The 16,869-nt window shown below is 47.0% G+C and overlaps 6 protein-coding genes across 6 annotated transcripts; 4 read left to right on the forward strand and 2 right to left on the reverse strand.

Annotated features, from left to right (window-relative positions):
- Nucleotides 1-736: 736 nt before the first annotated feature.
- Nucleotides 737-2,197, reverse strand: HOO65_010806 (uncharacterized protein; the record flags this gene model as incomplete). Its single annotated transcript, XM_071005809.1, has 3 exons — nucleotides 737-1,101; nucleotides 1,192-1,717; nucleotides 1,784-2,197. The coding sequence occupies 3 exons, from the start codon at nucleotides 2,195-2,197 to the stop codon at nucleotides 737-739; spliced, it is 1,305 nt and encodes a 434-aa protein (XP_070862628.1).
- Nucleotides 2,198-9,629: 7,432 nt separating this feature from the next.
- HOO65_010807 (Chitin deacetylase) lies at nucleotides 9,630-10,280 on the forward strand (the record flags this gene model as incomplete). Its single annotated transcript, XM_070999808.1, has 1 exon — nucleotides 9,630-10,280. The coding sequence occupies one exon, from the start codon at nucleotides 9,630-9,632 to the stop codon at nucleotides 10,278-10,280; it is 651 nt and encodes a 216-aa protein (XP_070862629.1).
- Nucleotides 10,281-11,601: 1,321 nt separating this feature from the next.
- HOO65_010808 (uncharacterized protein) lies at nucleotides 11,602-12,408 on the reverse strand (the record flags this gene model as incomplete). Its single annotated transcript, XM_070999809.1, has 1 exon — nucleotides 11,602-12,408. One exon carries the CDS (start codon nucleotides 12,406-12,408, stop codon nucleotides 11,602-11,604), a length of 807 nt encoding a protein of 268 aa, XP_070862630.1.
- A 1,063-nt stretch (nucleotides 12,409-13,471) lies between these two features.
- On the forward strand, nucleotides 13,472-13,986 carry HOO65_010809 (uncharacterized protein; the record flags this gene model as incomplete). Its single annotated transcript, XM_071006205.1, has 3 exons — nucleotides 13,472-13,582; nucleotides 13,648-13,711; nucleotides 13,781-13,986. 3 exons carry the CDS (start codon nucleotides 13,472-13,474, stop codon nucleotides 13,984-13,986), a joined length of 381 nt encoding a protein of 126 aa, XP_070862631.1.
- A 507-nt stretch (nucleotides 13,987-14,493) lies between these two features.
- Nucleotides 14,494-15,381, forward strand: HOO65_010810 (60S ribosomal protein eL34; the record flags this gene model as incomplete). The annotated part of the gene is made up of 3 exons (XM_071006080.1): nucleotides 14,494-14,531; nucleotides 14,680-14,803; nucleotides 15,193-15,381. The coding sequence occupies 3 exons, from the start codon at nucleotides 14,494-14,496 to the stop codon at nucleotides 15,379-15,381; spliced, it is 351 nt and encodes a 116-aa protein (XP_070862632.1).
- Nucleotides 15,382-16,415: 1,034 nt separating this feature from the next.
- On the forward strand, nucleotides 16,416-16,862 carry HOO65_010811 (uncharacterized protein; the record flags this gene model as incomplete). Its single annotated transcript, XM_071006218.1, has 2 exons — nucleotides 16,416-16,584; nucleotides 16,648-16,862. The coding sequence occupies 2 exons, from the start codon at nucleotides 16,416-16,418 to the stop codon at nucleotides 16,860-16,862; spliced, it is 384 nt and encodes a 127-aa protein (XP_070862633.1).
- Nucleotides 16,863-16,869: the final 7 nt, after the last annotated feature.

The raw sequence follows: 16,869 nt of genomic DNA on the forward strand, positions 1-16,869 counted from the left end.
GATTACCATAGTACAATAGACCGTACAAGGCTTATGATCAGAATTAATTACGTATCTGGTACGACACCTAAGGTTACATTGAATATTTTGCACTGATTTTACCCCCTCTTAATCTTCTTCATTTATCCATCTCCATCTCCATCTCCATCTTATTAACTTCATGATAAGCCGCTGTGGCAAAAATTCATGACACGGATTTGGGATAGAAGAATCGCTAGTCTCCACCTCAACATCTCTCAGTCAAAAATAGTTCACAATCTACTATACCATTACCCATCACCTGTGCATGCGCCATTTTCAAGTCATATTGTATTACACAGGCATTGTGTCGTGATATCTGTACATGTGGTAGATCACTCAGGTTCGTAGCAGTAAATAGATAGAAAAAGAAAGGACATAACCATCATTGAACAAACAAAAAAACAAGAAACGAAAATGTAAAAAAAATATAAAAAGGCTTCGGTGATATCACTTTCACACCAACAATGAGAAAAGCAAAAATGGCAAGAAAAGAGGGAAAAAAAGAAAAAAAAACATCACTACAGATCAGCCGCCTCCATGTTGCCTACTCAGTCAGGGCCTGGTTAAACAAGACAGCCAGTCCAATTTCCAGACAAATAATTCTGTCGATTTTTCCCTGTTATTCTGGGATACAAGAAAACTGGAAACACTGGTCAAATACACCTAGAAATGATCACCTACCACATCTCGATCGCTGCGGTTGTTCATTGTTGACTTACACCACCTCCTGCAGCATCAGGCCCTGGTATTCAGCCTGGACAGCAGTCTCGGGATCGGTGCAGTTTACGGGCTTGTGGATGCGAAGCAGCGACAGGAAATAGTCTTCCAAAGGCAGCAGGTTCAGCAGGATACCATTAGCATTCCATGCGATACCGCATACAATACCACCAGCTACGGCATCGAGAACAAAGTGGTTGGCGGTCGAGATAATGGCGGTGAGAATCAGAGTGGGGTATGAAAGGCCAATGACGACAATAGCAATACGCTTCCACGATGAAGGGCGGAGGCCAGCGATAGGGAAAGTGGCAACAGTAAGACCAATCAAAAGCGAGTATCCAAAATGAAGCGAGGGCATGGCAGCTAAACGAGCAATGTTAGTCATCGCATGAGGCAATATCGGATGGGATACATCATGGTCTGAGCTCCCGATCAATAGTTATCAAAACTTACCATACTGGTTGCAGAATTTGTTGGTGGTCCACACACTGCTTTCGCCAGCGGTGCTGTGCACAGTATCGACAAAGCCAAAGCTCTTGGCCTCTGCGGCATCCTCGCCATTATAGGTAGGGTCGCTCAGTAGACGAGGAGGCATGCAAGGCCAAATGGTGAAGACACAGAAGGCAATCAAATTGCACAGAGCCATAGCGCGACGGCGAGACTCGTACAAGCCAGGACCGGCCCAGGTAAGAATGTCAGTAGTGGAGCCGTTAGCAAGAGACCGACGCTTGCTAGCGGTAGTGAAGTAGTACAAGAGGACAAGGAAGAGAATGGTTCCAGGAATGTGAATGAACGAGTAGGTACGGTTGATCCAGTGCAGCAAAGTCGGATGGGCCAAGAACCAATCCTGAACAGGACGCTCAACAAAAATACCGAGGGCTTGCTCGATGTGGATCAGAGTGAGGGCGTGCTTGCGAGCGACGTTAACGGTGCCCTCAACAAGAGTGAGGGCAGTGACAGCTCGACCAATTTGGTATACCTATAGCAAAGCCTCCAGTTAGTACGCAGTTATGCAAGTAGCGTCAGCACACAGTAGAGGGCTTACCCAATACAGAAGAAACCAGTACCAGGCCTCAACCAAGAACGGGAACTTCTGCAAGACGCGGCTTATTAGGCGGCTTTCATAAACCGCGGTATTCGGAGTTGTCAAGGTTGTGCTGAGGAAGGGCAAGCGCACGTTGCGGCGGCGGTATGGCGACTGATCAACGCCTCCTAGCACACGAGTAGAAGAGCTGCTCGAAGAAAACGATCTCTCACTGTCGCCGGAGGGTGACTTGCTGCCGTTGCGGCCTGGTAGATCATAGTTAAGGCTGTCGGAGCGCTTGCGATACGACTGAGCGTTGGAGGTCCAGCCGCGGGAATATGGGATATTGTTGGGCAAGGTATTTCGGTTCAGGTAAGCGCCTCCGAAGAGGAGGGTCACCACGACAAGTGGTTCGGCAACAGCACCGATACCCATGTTGAGATTTCGAATGAGGTACTAGTAAGCGTAGGGCAAAAGAAGATGATAAATACAAGTATCAGCGAATCTAGCCAGGTGGTCACAGTCTCTTTTATCAGGGAATCGACGGGTGGCAGTGCTGATAGATGGCGACAAATAGGACAGTCGATATGGTATGTCTACTGCAAGGAGCGTGAAATCAAAAGAAATTAAAAAAGATACTGCGCTGTACAAGAAATACAATGAGCTAGAGCCTGCTCGAAAAATAGGAAGTCCAAGAAACGAATATGGCGAAAAGAAAGAACGATTGCAAGATGAGCCTTTCGTGCGGGAAGATTGATGACGATGCTAGAGTTGAGGCTCGCTTCAGCAACAAATGGGACGCCACCAGAAGAAAAGAATAAGAAATGAAGAAGGTCGGGGGGGGGGGAGTTGGTCCTGGCTGAGAAATGGTCCAACAGACAAGTAAGGATAAAAAGAGAAGAGAGAGGTTGAGAGGAGAAACCAGGCTGCACGGGGAGGGAGGAGACGATAATAATAAAGAAGACGATCGGGGTTATAATTCCAGGGAAAGCGGAGAGAGAAAATAGAGAGAAAAAAAAAAGGGGAGCCATGAAAGAGAAAACCTTCCAGTCAGTCAGGGGGTTGCAAAAGGCAAATAGCCGGGAGTCCGATGTCCAGGCTCCTCACTCAGCACATTCCCTAAGCTAGAGTCCACTAAGCTGTGTACGGGCAAAACAACTAATCAGAATAACAGGTATTTCCTCTTGGGGCTGAAGCGGGCGGGTTTAGCACCATCAGTCAAGCCTATAGTCGGTATTCAGCATGCTTTTCTTACAGCGCCCTCGCCCCCCTAAATCGCAGCTAAGTCCCTCGCTAATCCACACTAAAAACACGGGTTTCTCCAGAGCCGTAGTCAGCCACTAGCTACCATTAGGGCTCACATTCGCAGTCAGCCATTGCAGTTTGATAGCTTCTGCTGCCTCCATCCAACCTCCATGTGTCCTGTAACAAATGTCAAAACCATAATGCCGCACCAGCCAGCGTCTGATCGCCGAGCAAAGCAGGCAACAAAACAGGCATCGTAGCTTATGCAGCATAGAAAAGGAGCTTGGTTGGTCTCGTCTCCGCTCTTCTTTGATAGCTTCCGGTCTTTTGTTTCTTCCACACAGTGAATTCTGGGTATTTCAAATAAGAAACAGCAAAACTGCCCCATCGCATGAAAAGCAAAAAAAGAGGAAAAAAAAGATTTAATAAGCCCTACCATGCCATGTTTGAATTAGAATGGAAATTATCCCGAGCATTATTCACACACACACACACACACACACACCAAAGTCCAGCCGAGGCCAGTTTTGTGTGCGAGTTGCTGTCAAGCTTTTTGCCAGAGCAAAGCCCTGTTGCTTGTATCATTTACTTTTCTAAACCACTCCTCCTCACCGTACATCTTTGTACCGAGTACATCTTCCTCATCAGCACGCCCTGCCTTTCCAGGCGCTGAAAGTCAATGATTCCCCATATCTGCTACTTATGCGGGTCTCTTTTTTCGATAGAATCCAACCAATCAGAACCGAGTAACTGAATCCCCCTGAAATGCCGCCCTAAGATACAAAAACAGACACAAACGAAAAGCCATCTTGTCCTTCGCCCAAGGCATTTCCTCAGAAGAGATGTGATACAATGCCGGGCCTTCCGTGGCGCAGCGATTGAAAATTATTTGAACGAAGGGTTGATTGATCCAACGGAAGTTCTTCTCAAGCCGTAACGAGGGACGCCCTTGTTTGCGCAAGATTGTCATATACTTGCTCTTGACTAAATACAAAACAAAAAGTCACCAACCCTAAGAAATTGATTGATTGGGTAGTTGCGTAGAAGGCTTTAGGGCTTAATTATTCATCTTAGCACCTGGTTATCACTTGAATCTCGGTATCGGCGTCCTCGTGATCCGAATATTTTAAAGTAGGGAGATGTTATGATGTCTGACATGAGATTGTCTTCTCTAACTCCTATCTCGCTGCTGACATACCGTATGGTACGTACTGGTGCTATAAGGCTGCAACTTTCCGTCACTTTCCTATCCCTATCCGCGTATAGGTCTATATACAAGTTGTCTCTCTTTTTATTTTATTTTATTTTATTACATTTTTTGACAAACTGCTCACCATTGCCCTGACATCTTTATTCCCTAATATTCATTTTATAACCCCGAGCTTAACCCAAACAACCTACTCAAACTTGGGCCACCAGATTTTTTGACATGGATGAACCTACTGATGTTTATACGGGAGCCTTCAGATCCTAGATTATCGAACACAATTTTACACAAATGCCAGGCTGCAAGATTCCAGACATTGATCGATAGCTAGTTGCCTGTGTGTAGTTGAAACAAGACAGTAGCCGTCTGAACAATTTCTCTAGGGCCTGAGATGAACGACCCTTAGTAAGAGGTACAGGGTTTTCCTGCTCTCTCTCACACTAAAGGCATTTGTAATCTTCCCACTGCACACATGTTCAAACTTAACGTGGATCTGCGGGTTATTTAAAAAGCTTGGCCTTCTGATGTAGTAAGCAAACCATCTGCTTATTGTCTTGGCCATTGCGTGGGGGGAGTCGTCATCAGTGGTATCGAGTTTGTTGTAGTGGGCTATTACACGCGGCGCGCCTTTTATTTAGTGCACTGCCTTGCACAGCCGGATTCACCTATCTCACCCCGAACCTCCGTCTTTCCACCCTTGCCCCTTGATATTAAGGCCCCCGGATTCAACGCCACTTTTGTCACCTGCCAGAGGCTCAGAGCGCTCCTTAAGACTCTTTATAAGGGCCCAAGTATCGTGGGACTTACAGTTCCGAAGTCTCCGGCGCTCTTCTCCTCGAGGTTGCTGTTGCTTGTTACACTAAACTCCTTTTGATATTCTAATGCTGGAAATAGCGATAGCCATTTGTTGTAGCCTGTAAGTATACAGGCATAATTAGAGCTTGGAATCTAAGGCCACGAGCCTCTAACTCAAACTTGATGCACTGATATGCCTGGGAGCGAGGCTTGTGGCCTTCTGGTTGGAAAGCCTTTGATCATTAAAGATATCTGTGATGGATGAACTTGGGAGCTAACCAAGCTACTATAGAACCGCTAAGATGCGCTTAGGCAGTATATAAACTGCAGGCGAGTGCTCCGGATCAATTCGGAGAGGTAAAGTGGCTACTGACTTTGTTATTGTTTATTTTGATGCCAAGTGCCGGGCCTGTGACCTTTATGTTGATTTATTCTATTTGATGTTTACACTAGCCCTACAACAATACGATAGTGTGCTCTAGATGGGAATAGACAGAGAATGCCATCTTCCAACACTGCTTTGGGGAGCCATCAGTTGCAGGTGTGCGTGGGCTTCAAAAGCTTTCCATGACTTTTGAGTGTCTCGGCTTGCAGCCAAGAAGGAGCTTCCTGGCGACACTGCCCGGAGGCTTTTCCATGGAGCATGATTCTAGAATTCGTTACCTAGTGTTTTGGCTTCTGGGGTCGTGACTACTTCTACCTTTGTTTGGTTTTGGGTTGTATTATTAGACCTCCACCCACGACGGTATGTTCCAGACGGAAGCATAGATTTTAAGCATTTCCTACGACTTTTTAGGGATCGGCAATAAAGCCAGGAGGTCTCTCTATCCAGTGCGACCCGAGAACGTACCTGTCCTGTCGGGTTCCAGGGTTAATCACCAGGCCTGCATCGAATTGGCTGCGGCACGCCCGGAACCTGGACTTGAATATATTTAACGTCTACAGGAATCACGGGGATCAAACGACGCCAGCTTGGCTGCCGGACAGAATTAGCCCTCTGCAAGTTTTGCGACAGAGTTTTGACTAGTGAGGCGCAATTGGTCCCAAGTCAACTTGTTGCTCGTTTCCGCTCTATCGTGGTTGAAGTACAAAGGAACGAAAAAAACAACAAACAACAACAAGCAACAACAACAACAACAACAACAACAACAACAAGTAACAAGCGAGACAATGAACAAGACGTAAAACCAGTACAAAATAAACGTAGTAGAGAAAGGTAAATTGTAGCTCAGCACTTACACTTCCGATTCTGCCGCTCATCGCCGACAACCGCCGATTTTGATTTGATTTGAATATATTTAACGTCTACTGGAATCACTAAGATCAAACGACGCCGGATTGGTTACCGGACAGAATTAACCCTCTGCAGGGCTGACCACAGGTTTTGGACGAGAGAAGCTCGTATGCTCCCAAGCAAGCTTGTTACTCGTCTTCCATCTGTAGTCGTCAGAAACAAAAAGAAAAAAAAAAGAAAAAAAAAAAAGGAAATCCCCAGATATACCCTAAGCCCAGAAGTAGTGGGGCTAACCCCCAACTTCCCCACAAACATTCGTTCCTCTGAAAAACCTGCCACGCTTCCTGAAGTCGTGAAAATCACGAGAGCAAGACGGCAGCGTCCAGTGCAGCCTGGGAAAACCCCCCAAAGACGAGAAAAAACCAGACTGTGTGAGCATCCGAGGGCTCGTGATATATCCTTCCGCTTTTCTGGTGGCCGCTGCCTTGCGCGTGTGGATGAGGCGCGAGACAGCCCCCTTTCTAGTGACATGCCACAGTCACCAGTCTATCCGAGGACAGAGGAGCGCAAGAAAGAAAACAAAACAAAAGAAAAAGGTGCGGACTGTGTGAACTCCCAAAATTCAGTCCTGAGCATGAAGGTGAACTCCTTGAGTTGGAGTGGTGTTGCGGCGATGAGGAGTTGGCGATCGCAAAAGTTGTCGTGAAAAAGGGGGCGAGTCGACGACGAGGTTATCCTCAAAGTTGGGTAAGTGCGGCCTCAAGGCTCCACAGCTCATTGTCAAGATCCATGACAGAGTCAAAGAAGAAGAAAAGAATGAAAGACGCTTATCAGTGTCATAGACGTCGTCCTCCAGCAGCCCGGAAGAAGGGGAGGCACCAGACCTCAAAGGTACCCCCCGAGGGTTGTAAGAGGGAGAGTTGGACAACCGCCGAAATTCAGAATTCATGAAATCCTATACGGCCGGAGTCCTCAGCGAAAAAAAAAAAAAAAAAAAAAAAAAAAAAAAAAAAAAATCCCCCAACCCTCCCTCCTACAACCCTCGGGGGGTACCTTTGAGGTCTGGCACCTCCCCTTTTTTCAGGTTTCTGGTGGAAAACGTTTATGACACCGATAACCGTTTTTTCATTCTTTATTATTTTATGGCAAATGAGCTGTGATGCCTTGAGGCCGCACTTACCCAACCTTGAGGTTAACCTCGTCGTCGATCCACCCCCTTTTCCACGACACCTTTTTCGCGATCGTCAACACCTCATCGCCGCAACACCAATCCACCTCAAGGAACACACCATCACACACTCAGGACTAAACTTTGAGAGTTCACACAGTCCAAATTATTTCCTATGTTTTTTTCCTTTTGTTTTTGTTCTTTCTTGCGGTCCCGTCTGACGACGGACTGGTGACTTTCGGGTCAGGTCACCAGAAAGGGGACTGCCTCGAGGTCACATCCACACCAAACAGGCAGCGCATCGAAGAAGCGGAAGGACTAACCATGAGCCCCGGATGCTCACACAGTCTGGATTTTAGACAAAATTTATGGAAAGGGCTTCCCAGGCTGCACTGGAATCTGCTGTCCTGACTTCGTGATCTTCACGATTTCCAGGCACTGCAGAATTTTCAGAGGATCGAATGATTGTGGGGAAGTTGGGACAGACTCCCCTCTTCTGGGTTTAGGGTTGGTCTGGGGTTTACCGGTGGGGTAGGGGAAGGGAGGGAAAATACGGGAAGCCCTCTTCCCTGCCTTTTTCCTCTCTTCTCCTTACAGGGATGGAGTCAGCAGGGGAATGTCCTGTGGAGGCCCCTATGGGTACGGCAAAGCCGTGACCCGGGACCACACAGACATGGGCGGAAGGGGTACAGAAAAACAGGCGCCAGAAAATACGGTCCTCGAAAGAGCTCCGGACTCCCAAAGTGGGGCCGCAGATAGTCCCTAGAGTATAAACTGAATTTCATCATCATCATCATCAGCGAAAAATCCCCGCCCGGTTAGCTCAATCGGTAGAGCGTGAGACTCTTAATCTCAAGGTTGCGGGTTCGACCCCCGCATTGGGCTCAATTCCCAGTGCTCCAGATAATCTGGATAACTTCCGAACCTCCTCCGGGATACATTTTTGTTAGACTACCCTTTTTGTTAGACTACCCGACTAAATTAGGCACAGCATAGCAATCACCGATGCGGAAAACCGCCCTTGGGAAACGTCTAGCGGAGAAGACACCTGGCCGCATGGCCGGACCCAAAAGGTCATAGGAGTATTCCAACGAAGACGAGTACCTGCAACTCTGACTGCCCGGAGGAGGTGTCGGAGGACGACATCTTCTTACCCCTTTTCCGTCCAGAACATGCCGTCGTATTGCTCTGGAAAACCAGTAGGTAGACATTAAATAGCACAAACAAACAAAATTGGGTTCTTATGCGCCCCACGCATAACTGAATAACACTAAGCCTCATGAAAACCTCCTTTGCATTTGGGTTGTGTGGAATCTAATGAATATATACTTCTAGGTAATCAAATAACCGGAATCGGACATTTACAGTAACTCTTGGCCTAGAAAATAATGATATTGTCCAGTGATATTTAAGCATAGAGAAGTAGTCTGTCATCGGGGACACTCCTTTTGCATAGATTTATCTTCATCGAATAGCTTTTTTCTTTCATAACTGATTGAACTCTATTTATTACATTCAAAGCGAATTGATAGCAAGCCCGGATGTCTCTCTTCAGCCTTGAACTAAAGATATAAATAACACTCATTCTTCTTTCCATGATCACTTTTTGGTCTTGAACTTGAAATTTAGGTCCTACAGCCACAATAGTTCGTACTACCTAGAGAAGAAAACAAACCTCGGGTCTTCGGTTCGGTGGTGAAGCATCCAAAACAGTGAACCCACAACAATTTTCCCTTATGTAATTCCAAGCATGTCCGTGGTAGAAGTAACTTCCTTTTACGGATGTAGCAGTCCCCAAAGAAAACAATAGAGATTTGGAAAGACTCTAAACTGGGAAGGTGCAGAACGAGGCCCTTCTCATGCTGGCCGTGATAAACAACGTGTTCATTATTTTTACTTCTAAAAAACACCACCACAGACCACCAATACACATCATTATCTTGCGTTTTTGAACCCATCCATCTATACCGACAGTGTTATCTCGCGATATCCCTACGCATACTTTCTTTATTAATTCCGTTATTCTTGACTCTCTTTTTTATTTTACCTCGGAACCATGCGCTAGCAGGATCTTGTGTTTCCGGGGTTTCTTCTCCAACTGGCCGCTGCTATAGTGGCTCCCACCCTTACCGAACTTGATACGACGATAAACCATCAACTCCTGCAGCAGAACAGCTCGGCAGTCATTCAGACTGCCATCGCTCCAGGTGCTTTCATCATGGAATGCAAAGTGCCCGGCACTATGGCGATCACCTTTGATGATGGCCCCTACCTGTATACGGATGATCTTCTTGACATTCTTGCCGAGTACGATGTATCTGCCACTTTCTTCATCAATGGCAAGAACATAGGAAGGTCTCTTGACCGTGACAAGTTCAAGCAAAAAATCGTTAAGCGCGCCTATTCTGAAGGCCACCAAATTGGTAGCCACACCTGGAGCCACCGTGATTTGAGTGTGACCAAGGGTGCGGCCCGCGAGCAACAAATGACGGAACTCGAGGACACTCTAATCGATATCATTGGCGTTAAGCCAACTTACATGCGCCCCCCTTACGGGAGCTGTGATGCCCAATGCATGGCGCACATGGCCAATATGGGATACCGAGTAATCCATTGGAGCCTAGATACGCTGGACTATGGTGTGCGTACAGTCGATGAAATGAACATTGTCGAGGAGAGCTTTGAGAAAAAGCTACCAACAAACACTGAAGAGCCTGGTCCTATCGTGCTAGCTCACGATAGCCTGGAGCTTACGGTTTACCAACTTGCTGTGCCTATGATTGAAAAGTCATTGGAAGCTGGGTTCCAGTTGGTTACTGTTGGCGAGTGTCTTGGTGAAAGCCGTAGGCTTTGGTATAAGCGAAAGTAGCCCTAGTATCTTGAGAGATCCCTTTGCTGGGATAGGTGCTGGACATTTCGTGATGGTGGTGGACCTTGGTGTCCATGAAAAGTGCTGCCGCTGGTGGTGTTACACATGGACTTGTTCGGTTACAAAAACGATGCTTAGTTATTCATACCAACCAATATAACGATGCTGACAGAATGTGGAGTGTGGACTTCCCTTCAAATTATGATGTGACAAGTGGAAGCATATGTGCATGCACGTGCGAAAAGTAGACAGCATTTCAAGGCTCAAGACAATATGCGATACAACCAATTACAGTCAGGCCAGTCTCAAAATGACTTATCAGCGTGTCAAGTCGAACGATGCTACTCATTTACAAGCGGAGCCTGGTAACAAGAAGCTCTACGGTCCAATGGAACGGTGTCTGTAAGCCGAAGGCGGTGTATGCATTGTTTCCTCTTCACAGTTATCTTTTCTTTGTCCCTAGTGTCTTCTGATCTCCCTCCTGACGGCTGATTGTGCCGTAAGAATTTTTGTTTCTTTTTGGTTAGCTATGTTGATTGAGGGCGCTCATAGACCGTGTATTTTTCCATGTATTTTGTTGTTTTGTTGTATATTTTTCTGATGGAGATATTTATTGGCAACCCATAATACCTTGACAGATCTAACTGACCTGGCTCATCTGATTGATCGTCCGCTATTTTGTTTACTTGGGCCCTGTTTCTGTCATGGAGATTGGTGGAGCTTGTTTTGTTGGGGGAGGGGGGGGGGGGGGTTGAAGCTATCACAGTGCGCAAAATATGCGACTAGCATCTGGAGCTAAAAAAACGATCGTATAAGACGGTTCTTTAGAGCGTCGTGAGCAAGATTCCACAAGTACCTTTTGTGGACTGTTATACAAATACAAGGAGAAGGGTTGTTGCTATATATATATATATATTTGTGTTTTTCGCTACTGTGGTGTTGTTGACTTTGGCCGAGTAAGGTCCTAAGACAAAGATGTCATACACTCTACATACATATCAAAGAAACTACAAGAAGAAGATGAAAAGAGAAAAAAAATAAAAGAAAAAAACCATGTCCCCCAAACGCCCCGATTAAGATAAAGTGTATTTTCCCTATATGGCCAAGGAAAGACGGAAAAGCATAACGGGAGCGAAAAATTACATGTAAAACTCGTGCCCGGGAACGGAATGGAACTCGTAGCCAGATAGCGGGGTTTAGCGCGGAGACTTCGGACTAATACGTAGCTAGCGGGTTGCCCTCTTCAACCACAGAGAAACACGGCCGTTGGGTTTCTGGGTTGGAAGAAAAAACCCCATGTATGGGAATGTCCCGCATAAGATCACATGACGGATGAAGCAAGTAGCCGCGACTCAACTTCATCCATAGACCCAAGCTCTATGCTGCCGCGAGACTCTAGAGATTGCATCCGGGATTCCATGTTCTGGAAGCGGGGTTCGTATGTGTGCTGCATACCACGTTCAATGCCTTCTAGGCGCTTCTCAATCTGGTCCAAACGGCTCTCCATGCGCACAAGGCCCTGTGAAAGGTCATGGGTGATGCGATCAAGTTTGTTGGTAAACGACCGCATAGACTGGGCGAGTGGTGTATTTTCCTGGCCGGGAGGCACAGTGGGAACGCGGGGCTCATGGTTATGTCTAGGTTCCTGAACTGCAAAGCGCCACTGATTTCCAAGTTGGACTTCGCAAACAGCCTTTGCGCGCCACGGGCAGTCGATCTTGCGCGTAGAAGGGTTTCGCTTTTTGGCTGTGCTGTTGTACTTGACGCCACCTCGGTCACATACCAAGTCATACCGCGTAGGTCGGCCATCCCGGTAGTTGGATGCACGCAGCTTGACAACACCATAGCCCTGGTCTTTGGCGATACGCTGGACTGACGAAAGGAGATCCTCAAAGGAGCGGTAGATACCTTCAGGCGGAGGGAGCAGCGCAGGCGGAGGAGCCGCGTTGGGCATCACAGCCTGCTCCGCCATAGCGACAGGCTGGATTGATTGCTGTGCCTGTGGTGTCTGGGCCTGGGCTGTTGCGGCCTGAGCCTGAGCCGGTTGGACCTGGGTCGGCTGTGACTGCACAGTTTGCGGCTGCGGAGGCTGTGGCGCTTGAGACGGTGCCTGAGATGTCACGTACATACGCGAATCAAAGAACACCTGGGAAGTTGAGGAAGCTATGATTGCGGTTGTGCAAATTATTGGGAGGGGAATGAAAGAGGCGCGCAGTCGCTATTGCAAGAGAACAAGAGCTTCTCTCGCACGTCCAAGAATAGCCAATGTAAAGTGAGGCTTAGAGTGAGAGAGCTACACTAGGCAGTTGGGACAGGCCAAATTTTAATTTAGCAAAACGCAGGTGAGCTAGTGGAACAAAGAGACAAAGACAGACGGACGGACAGAGAACAGGCAAATCACCGGCTGATGGTGGTGGGTGTTGAGCAAACAAGGTGAGAAATCTTGGGCAGAAAATGAGGCCAAGTCACGGTACAGTCGCAATAAGGCTTGTATGATTCCAAAGGACACAAAGGGAGTGTGTATCTTGGTTCAGCTTGTAGTAATGGGCGTTGCAACCGGCTTAAATGAAAGATCTCTCTCTCTCTTTTTTTTCTCTCTCTCAGTATATGATTTGTTTCCTGAGTTGGACGTCTTGAAAGGGTGTTGCGCTGTTGTTTTTCGCACTGGGGGCGAAAGTGTGAATGAGCAAGAAAAGTTATCCGCACGGCCCAAGGTGGCGGATTTGAGCAAGCCAGAAGAGTTTCAGCTTCCCTTGGGTAAACAAAGAGGACGATTCAACCCATGATTGGTTTGGCCATTATCACGTGACTAGTCACGACTCGCGCCCCATCTATGACTTTGCCATTGGCTAGAGACTTGGGAATAAGGTCAAGGCAAATTACCAAGGCAGAATAGGGAGATGGGGCCTGGTAAGACAAGGCTCGTCCATATATACATTCAATGGGCTCGTCCATATTGTTACACTATTTTATAATATCGTCAGCCTTGTACGTTAAGCTTAGCAAGCCTCGCTGGGCTATTTTTCATAACTTGCCTCTTCAGACAGCTCTCTTCAACTGCGCTACTCCCTGACTTCCATATATCACCTCTTTTTTTTGCGGGTGGCTTTGTGTCTCTGATTTTGTCTATTGTTTGAGAAACCGACTAAACCCCTTTTTTTGGGCAAGTTTGTCGTGTTATTTAGCTCTTTATGGCGAGTAAAGCCAACGCACGCGCTGCTGCGAATGCTGCTGCAGCTCAACAATTGGACGAGAAGCAAATTCAGGATGGGTTGAATCACTTGCAGTTCCTTCTTACTAAAGTATGTCAATAATTTAGGATGAACTGATTTTCTCTATGTATGCTGACTATTAAACCCTACACAAGCTAGTGTATCTTCGCTCCAGTCTCTCAGATGTTGTTTCTACTGTCGCGGTCTCAGGCAGTTCAAGTAAGTGAATTTGTCACTGATTAGTTCTGCCAATACTTTGTTCTGCGTATTAATTCTGATGATATGTAGCCCAAGAGACTCTGCAAGCAATCGAAACTACTGCTGGCACGGTTGATTCTCAGGTCAAAGAGTTGCAGGCTCTTATGAAAGGAGATAAGACCAAAGCCGTGTTTGAGCTTGCGGTGGTCAGCCAGAAGAAAGATCCACTCGGGCTCAAACCGTGGAATCCCATGAAGCATCCCGGTTATTATCTTCAGTCTACCGAAGAGTCGTAGCACAGTAGAAAAGCCGTCTCTGGTTTCTGGGACTCCTAGGCCTTTTAATCGTTTGACCATATGCGGTTATCTTACGTTAAGTTGCGGCGCAGATTTGCCCTCAAGCATGTGGTTCTTAAGGTAAACATTTATTTCTTCATTTCCCTTCAGACCGTCTTGAGCTGTGTAAGGAAAGATAAGTTCTAGATATTCTCACATCAGCTTGCATATTAATCCATGTATCTACCTATCCTAGTATTCTATCTTTCATGGATGTTTGTATGGAGAAAATTAATAAGTGGCTGAGTGGCTGCCGTGCGCCCTTTCACGTGATCCGCTTTCAGCCACATTCGCACACAATAGCGCCTGCTTGTCCCAAAATGGGCCCTTGTCCTGCTCATTGGCCCACGAAAAAAGCGGGCTAGTGGTGTCCGGATTTCTCTCCCACACAAAATTTCATCTTCTCGCCTTTCCCATACTTGCGATAATCTCTGGTGAATCAGTTCGACGATATCGACCACCGCCAAAATGCCTTCCCACAGAGTTACCTACCGTCGCCGGAACCCGTGAGTTCGCCTATTCTCGCATCAATCCCAACCCGACGAGCAATCACAATATCAAAATGGATCGGAACTTATAACCACTTGAGATTGCTCGTGTGTAGTCGGCTTGGATAAAGGAGGACGAACGAAATCGCTGACCGGGTTTTGATAGTTACAACACCACCTCGAACCTCACGAGAATCGTGAAGACTCCTGGTGGCAAGTCTCGCGTTCTGCACATTAAGAAGCGCGGCACTGCTCCCAAGTGCGGTGACTGCGGTAACGCCCTGGCTGGTGTAAGTACCTCCCTCCCTTCGCAACGGACATGAGCATCAAAAAAATCGGCAAACGAGACATTGAAACGACGGCCTTTCTGGGTTACCGAACCGATCTATCATACATGCATGCACATCACACCATGTGCCGATATTGCGAACCCTTTCCTTTTTCGCCAACCAACACCTTGACATCAGATGTTGTGAATGAACAATAGGCGCTATTTGTTTACGACTACATGTTCAGGCGTATAACGGCCATCTTGAATGAATGCCGTTACCAGATCTAGATCATGGTTTCGCAAAAATTGCTGTCTAGTCGCCTCAGAGTCTCTACTGTCGAAATGCTGTCCAAATCAAACAAGTTTCTCGTCTCTGATTAGGATATTTGAACTAATCTGTTTCGATAGATCCCTGCCCTGCGCCCCCGCGAGTACGCCCAGATCTCCAAGCCCAACAAGAACGTCTCCCGCGCCTACGGTGGTTCGAGATGCGGTGGTTGCGTGCGTGACCGTGTTGTCCGCGCTTTCCTGATTGAGGAGCAGAAGATTGTCAAGAAGGTGCTCAAGGAGCAGGCTGAGGGTGCTAAGAAGAAGTAAACAATCAAAATGATTTTAGCCCTTTGACAATCTGAATGGGAAAAACCAAAAATATAGAAAAAAAGAGAGAAAATCGAAACAAGGACTCTCCACCTAGTGTCTTTGATGGATGCCCTGATTGCCTGTTCAGTGGCTGTGAACCTTTTCTTTTTTCTGTCTTTCTGTCAGTTTAATGGGGCCATGAAACGGATGGAATGTTGGTGTAATTCCTTGGGGATAAACTGCTTGCATCCAGACCCAAACATGGAGAGGCTTATGATGAGGCTCGAAATGTTTTATATCGGGCCTAGTATCTTGCTGTCTGGTTTCTACTTGGAGGTGACACCTTCATAGTGTCTTGGGTTTTGTTTCCAGATTATTTTTGTTTTGGCGGCGCACAAAAGTTGTAATGGGGCGTAGGGTGCCTATTAGTCTTTGGCATCTATTTAAGACTTCATGATAACGTTGTATTCACACCAGAATTTCTCTTGTATAGTTGTTGATAGTAGACCTATCGACACCCAACAAAGTTGCTTGGTGAAGGGTTTGTCGAGCTCAAGACCAAATCAACGGCCAATTAAATGTTTCTTATAGCTCATAACAGTGTCATACACAGTGCCCTAATAGCAACACACACCGTATGTATTAGCTTTGTCGTTGGCCTTTGGGTTCACCAAATGCCAACTGAAAACCATAAAAAAAAAACTTGTATACTGCTCCTTATTTTACCCAATGATCGAAAAATGAGCGGCCTGCTAATACGTCCATCACGGCTCCTAAGCCGTTCCCTACGGAGCACAACTCATACATGTGCCCTCCCACAACACATCTCCTCTCGCCTAAGCCTTACAAGCCTCTCACCAGGCTCCCTTAGTGCTAATCCGCGTACACTATACACCACACAATTTCGCCAGGCACGTTCAACGATAGAAGATAAGGATTATGAACGTTATGCATCAGAGATGGGCTCCCTGGACGTGTTAGGCAACCTGCCAGTACCTGGAAGCTCCGTGACGACATGCACGCCACGCGGGTTCAAGCTGCACAATGGCAAGATGACAGATAATGGCGACGCGATCATGATGTTCAGTGACCACGTGGTCCGCTGGCGGCCATGGGAGCATAAGAAAATGGGCGGGCATATGCGCATTCTAAACGACAAAGGACAGCTAGATTTGCCAGAAGAGGTGTTTGGAGTTTTCGATGTCATGTGGCCTCGGCCAGGTAAGTCAATAAAAGCATAGGTACGTGCTAGCTTGGTACAATAAAACTAACAGTCCCTGGTAGATATGATCATCTTTGGCTCAGGACCGAGTATTGCCCCGATGAGCCCGGCTATGCGTGATGTGTTTGTACGGTTAGGGATTCGAGTTGATGTCCTGGACACTAGAAACGCAGCGGCGCAATACAACCTGCTGGCTACAGAAAGGGGCGTAGAAGCAATTGCGGCTGCGTTGTTCCCTATGGGATGGAAGGACGGTGTCGGTGCAGAGAATGCTTGAGCTTGAG

The sequence above is a fragment of the Ceratocystis lukuohia genome, assembly GCF_044167205.1.
Source record: "Ceratocystis lukuohia strain C4212 chromosome Unknown Supercontig1_pilon, whole genome shotgun sequence".
Lineage (NCBI taxonomy): Eukaryota > Fungi > Ascomycota > Sordariomycetes > Microascales > Ceratocystidaceae > Ceratocystis > Ceratocystis lukuohia.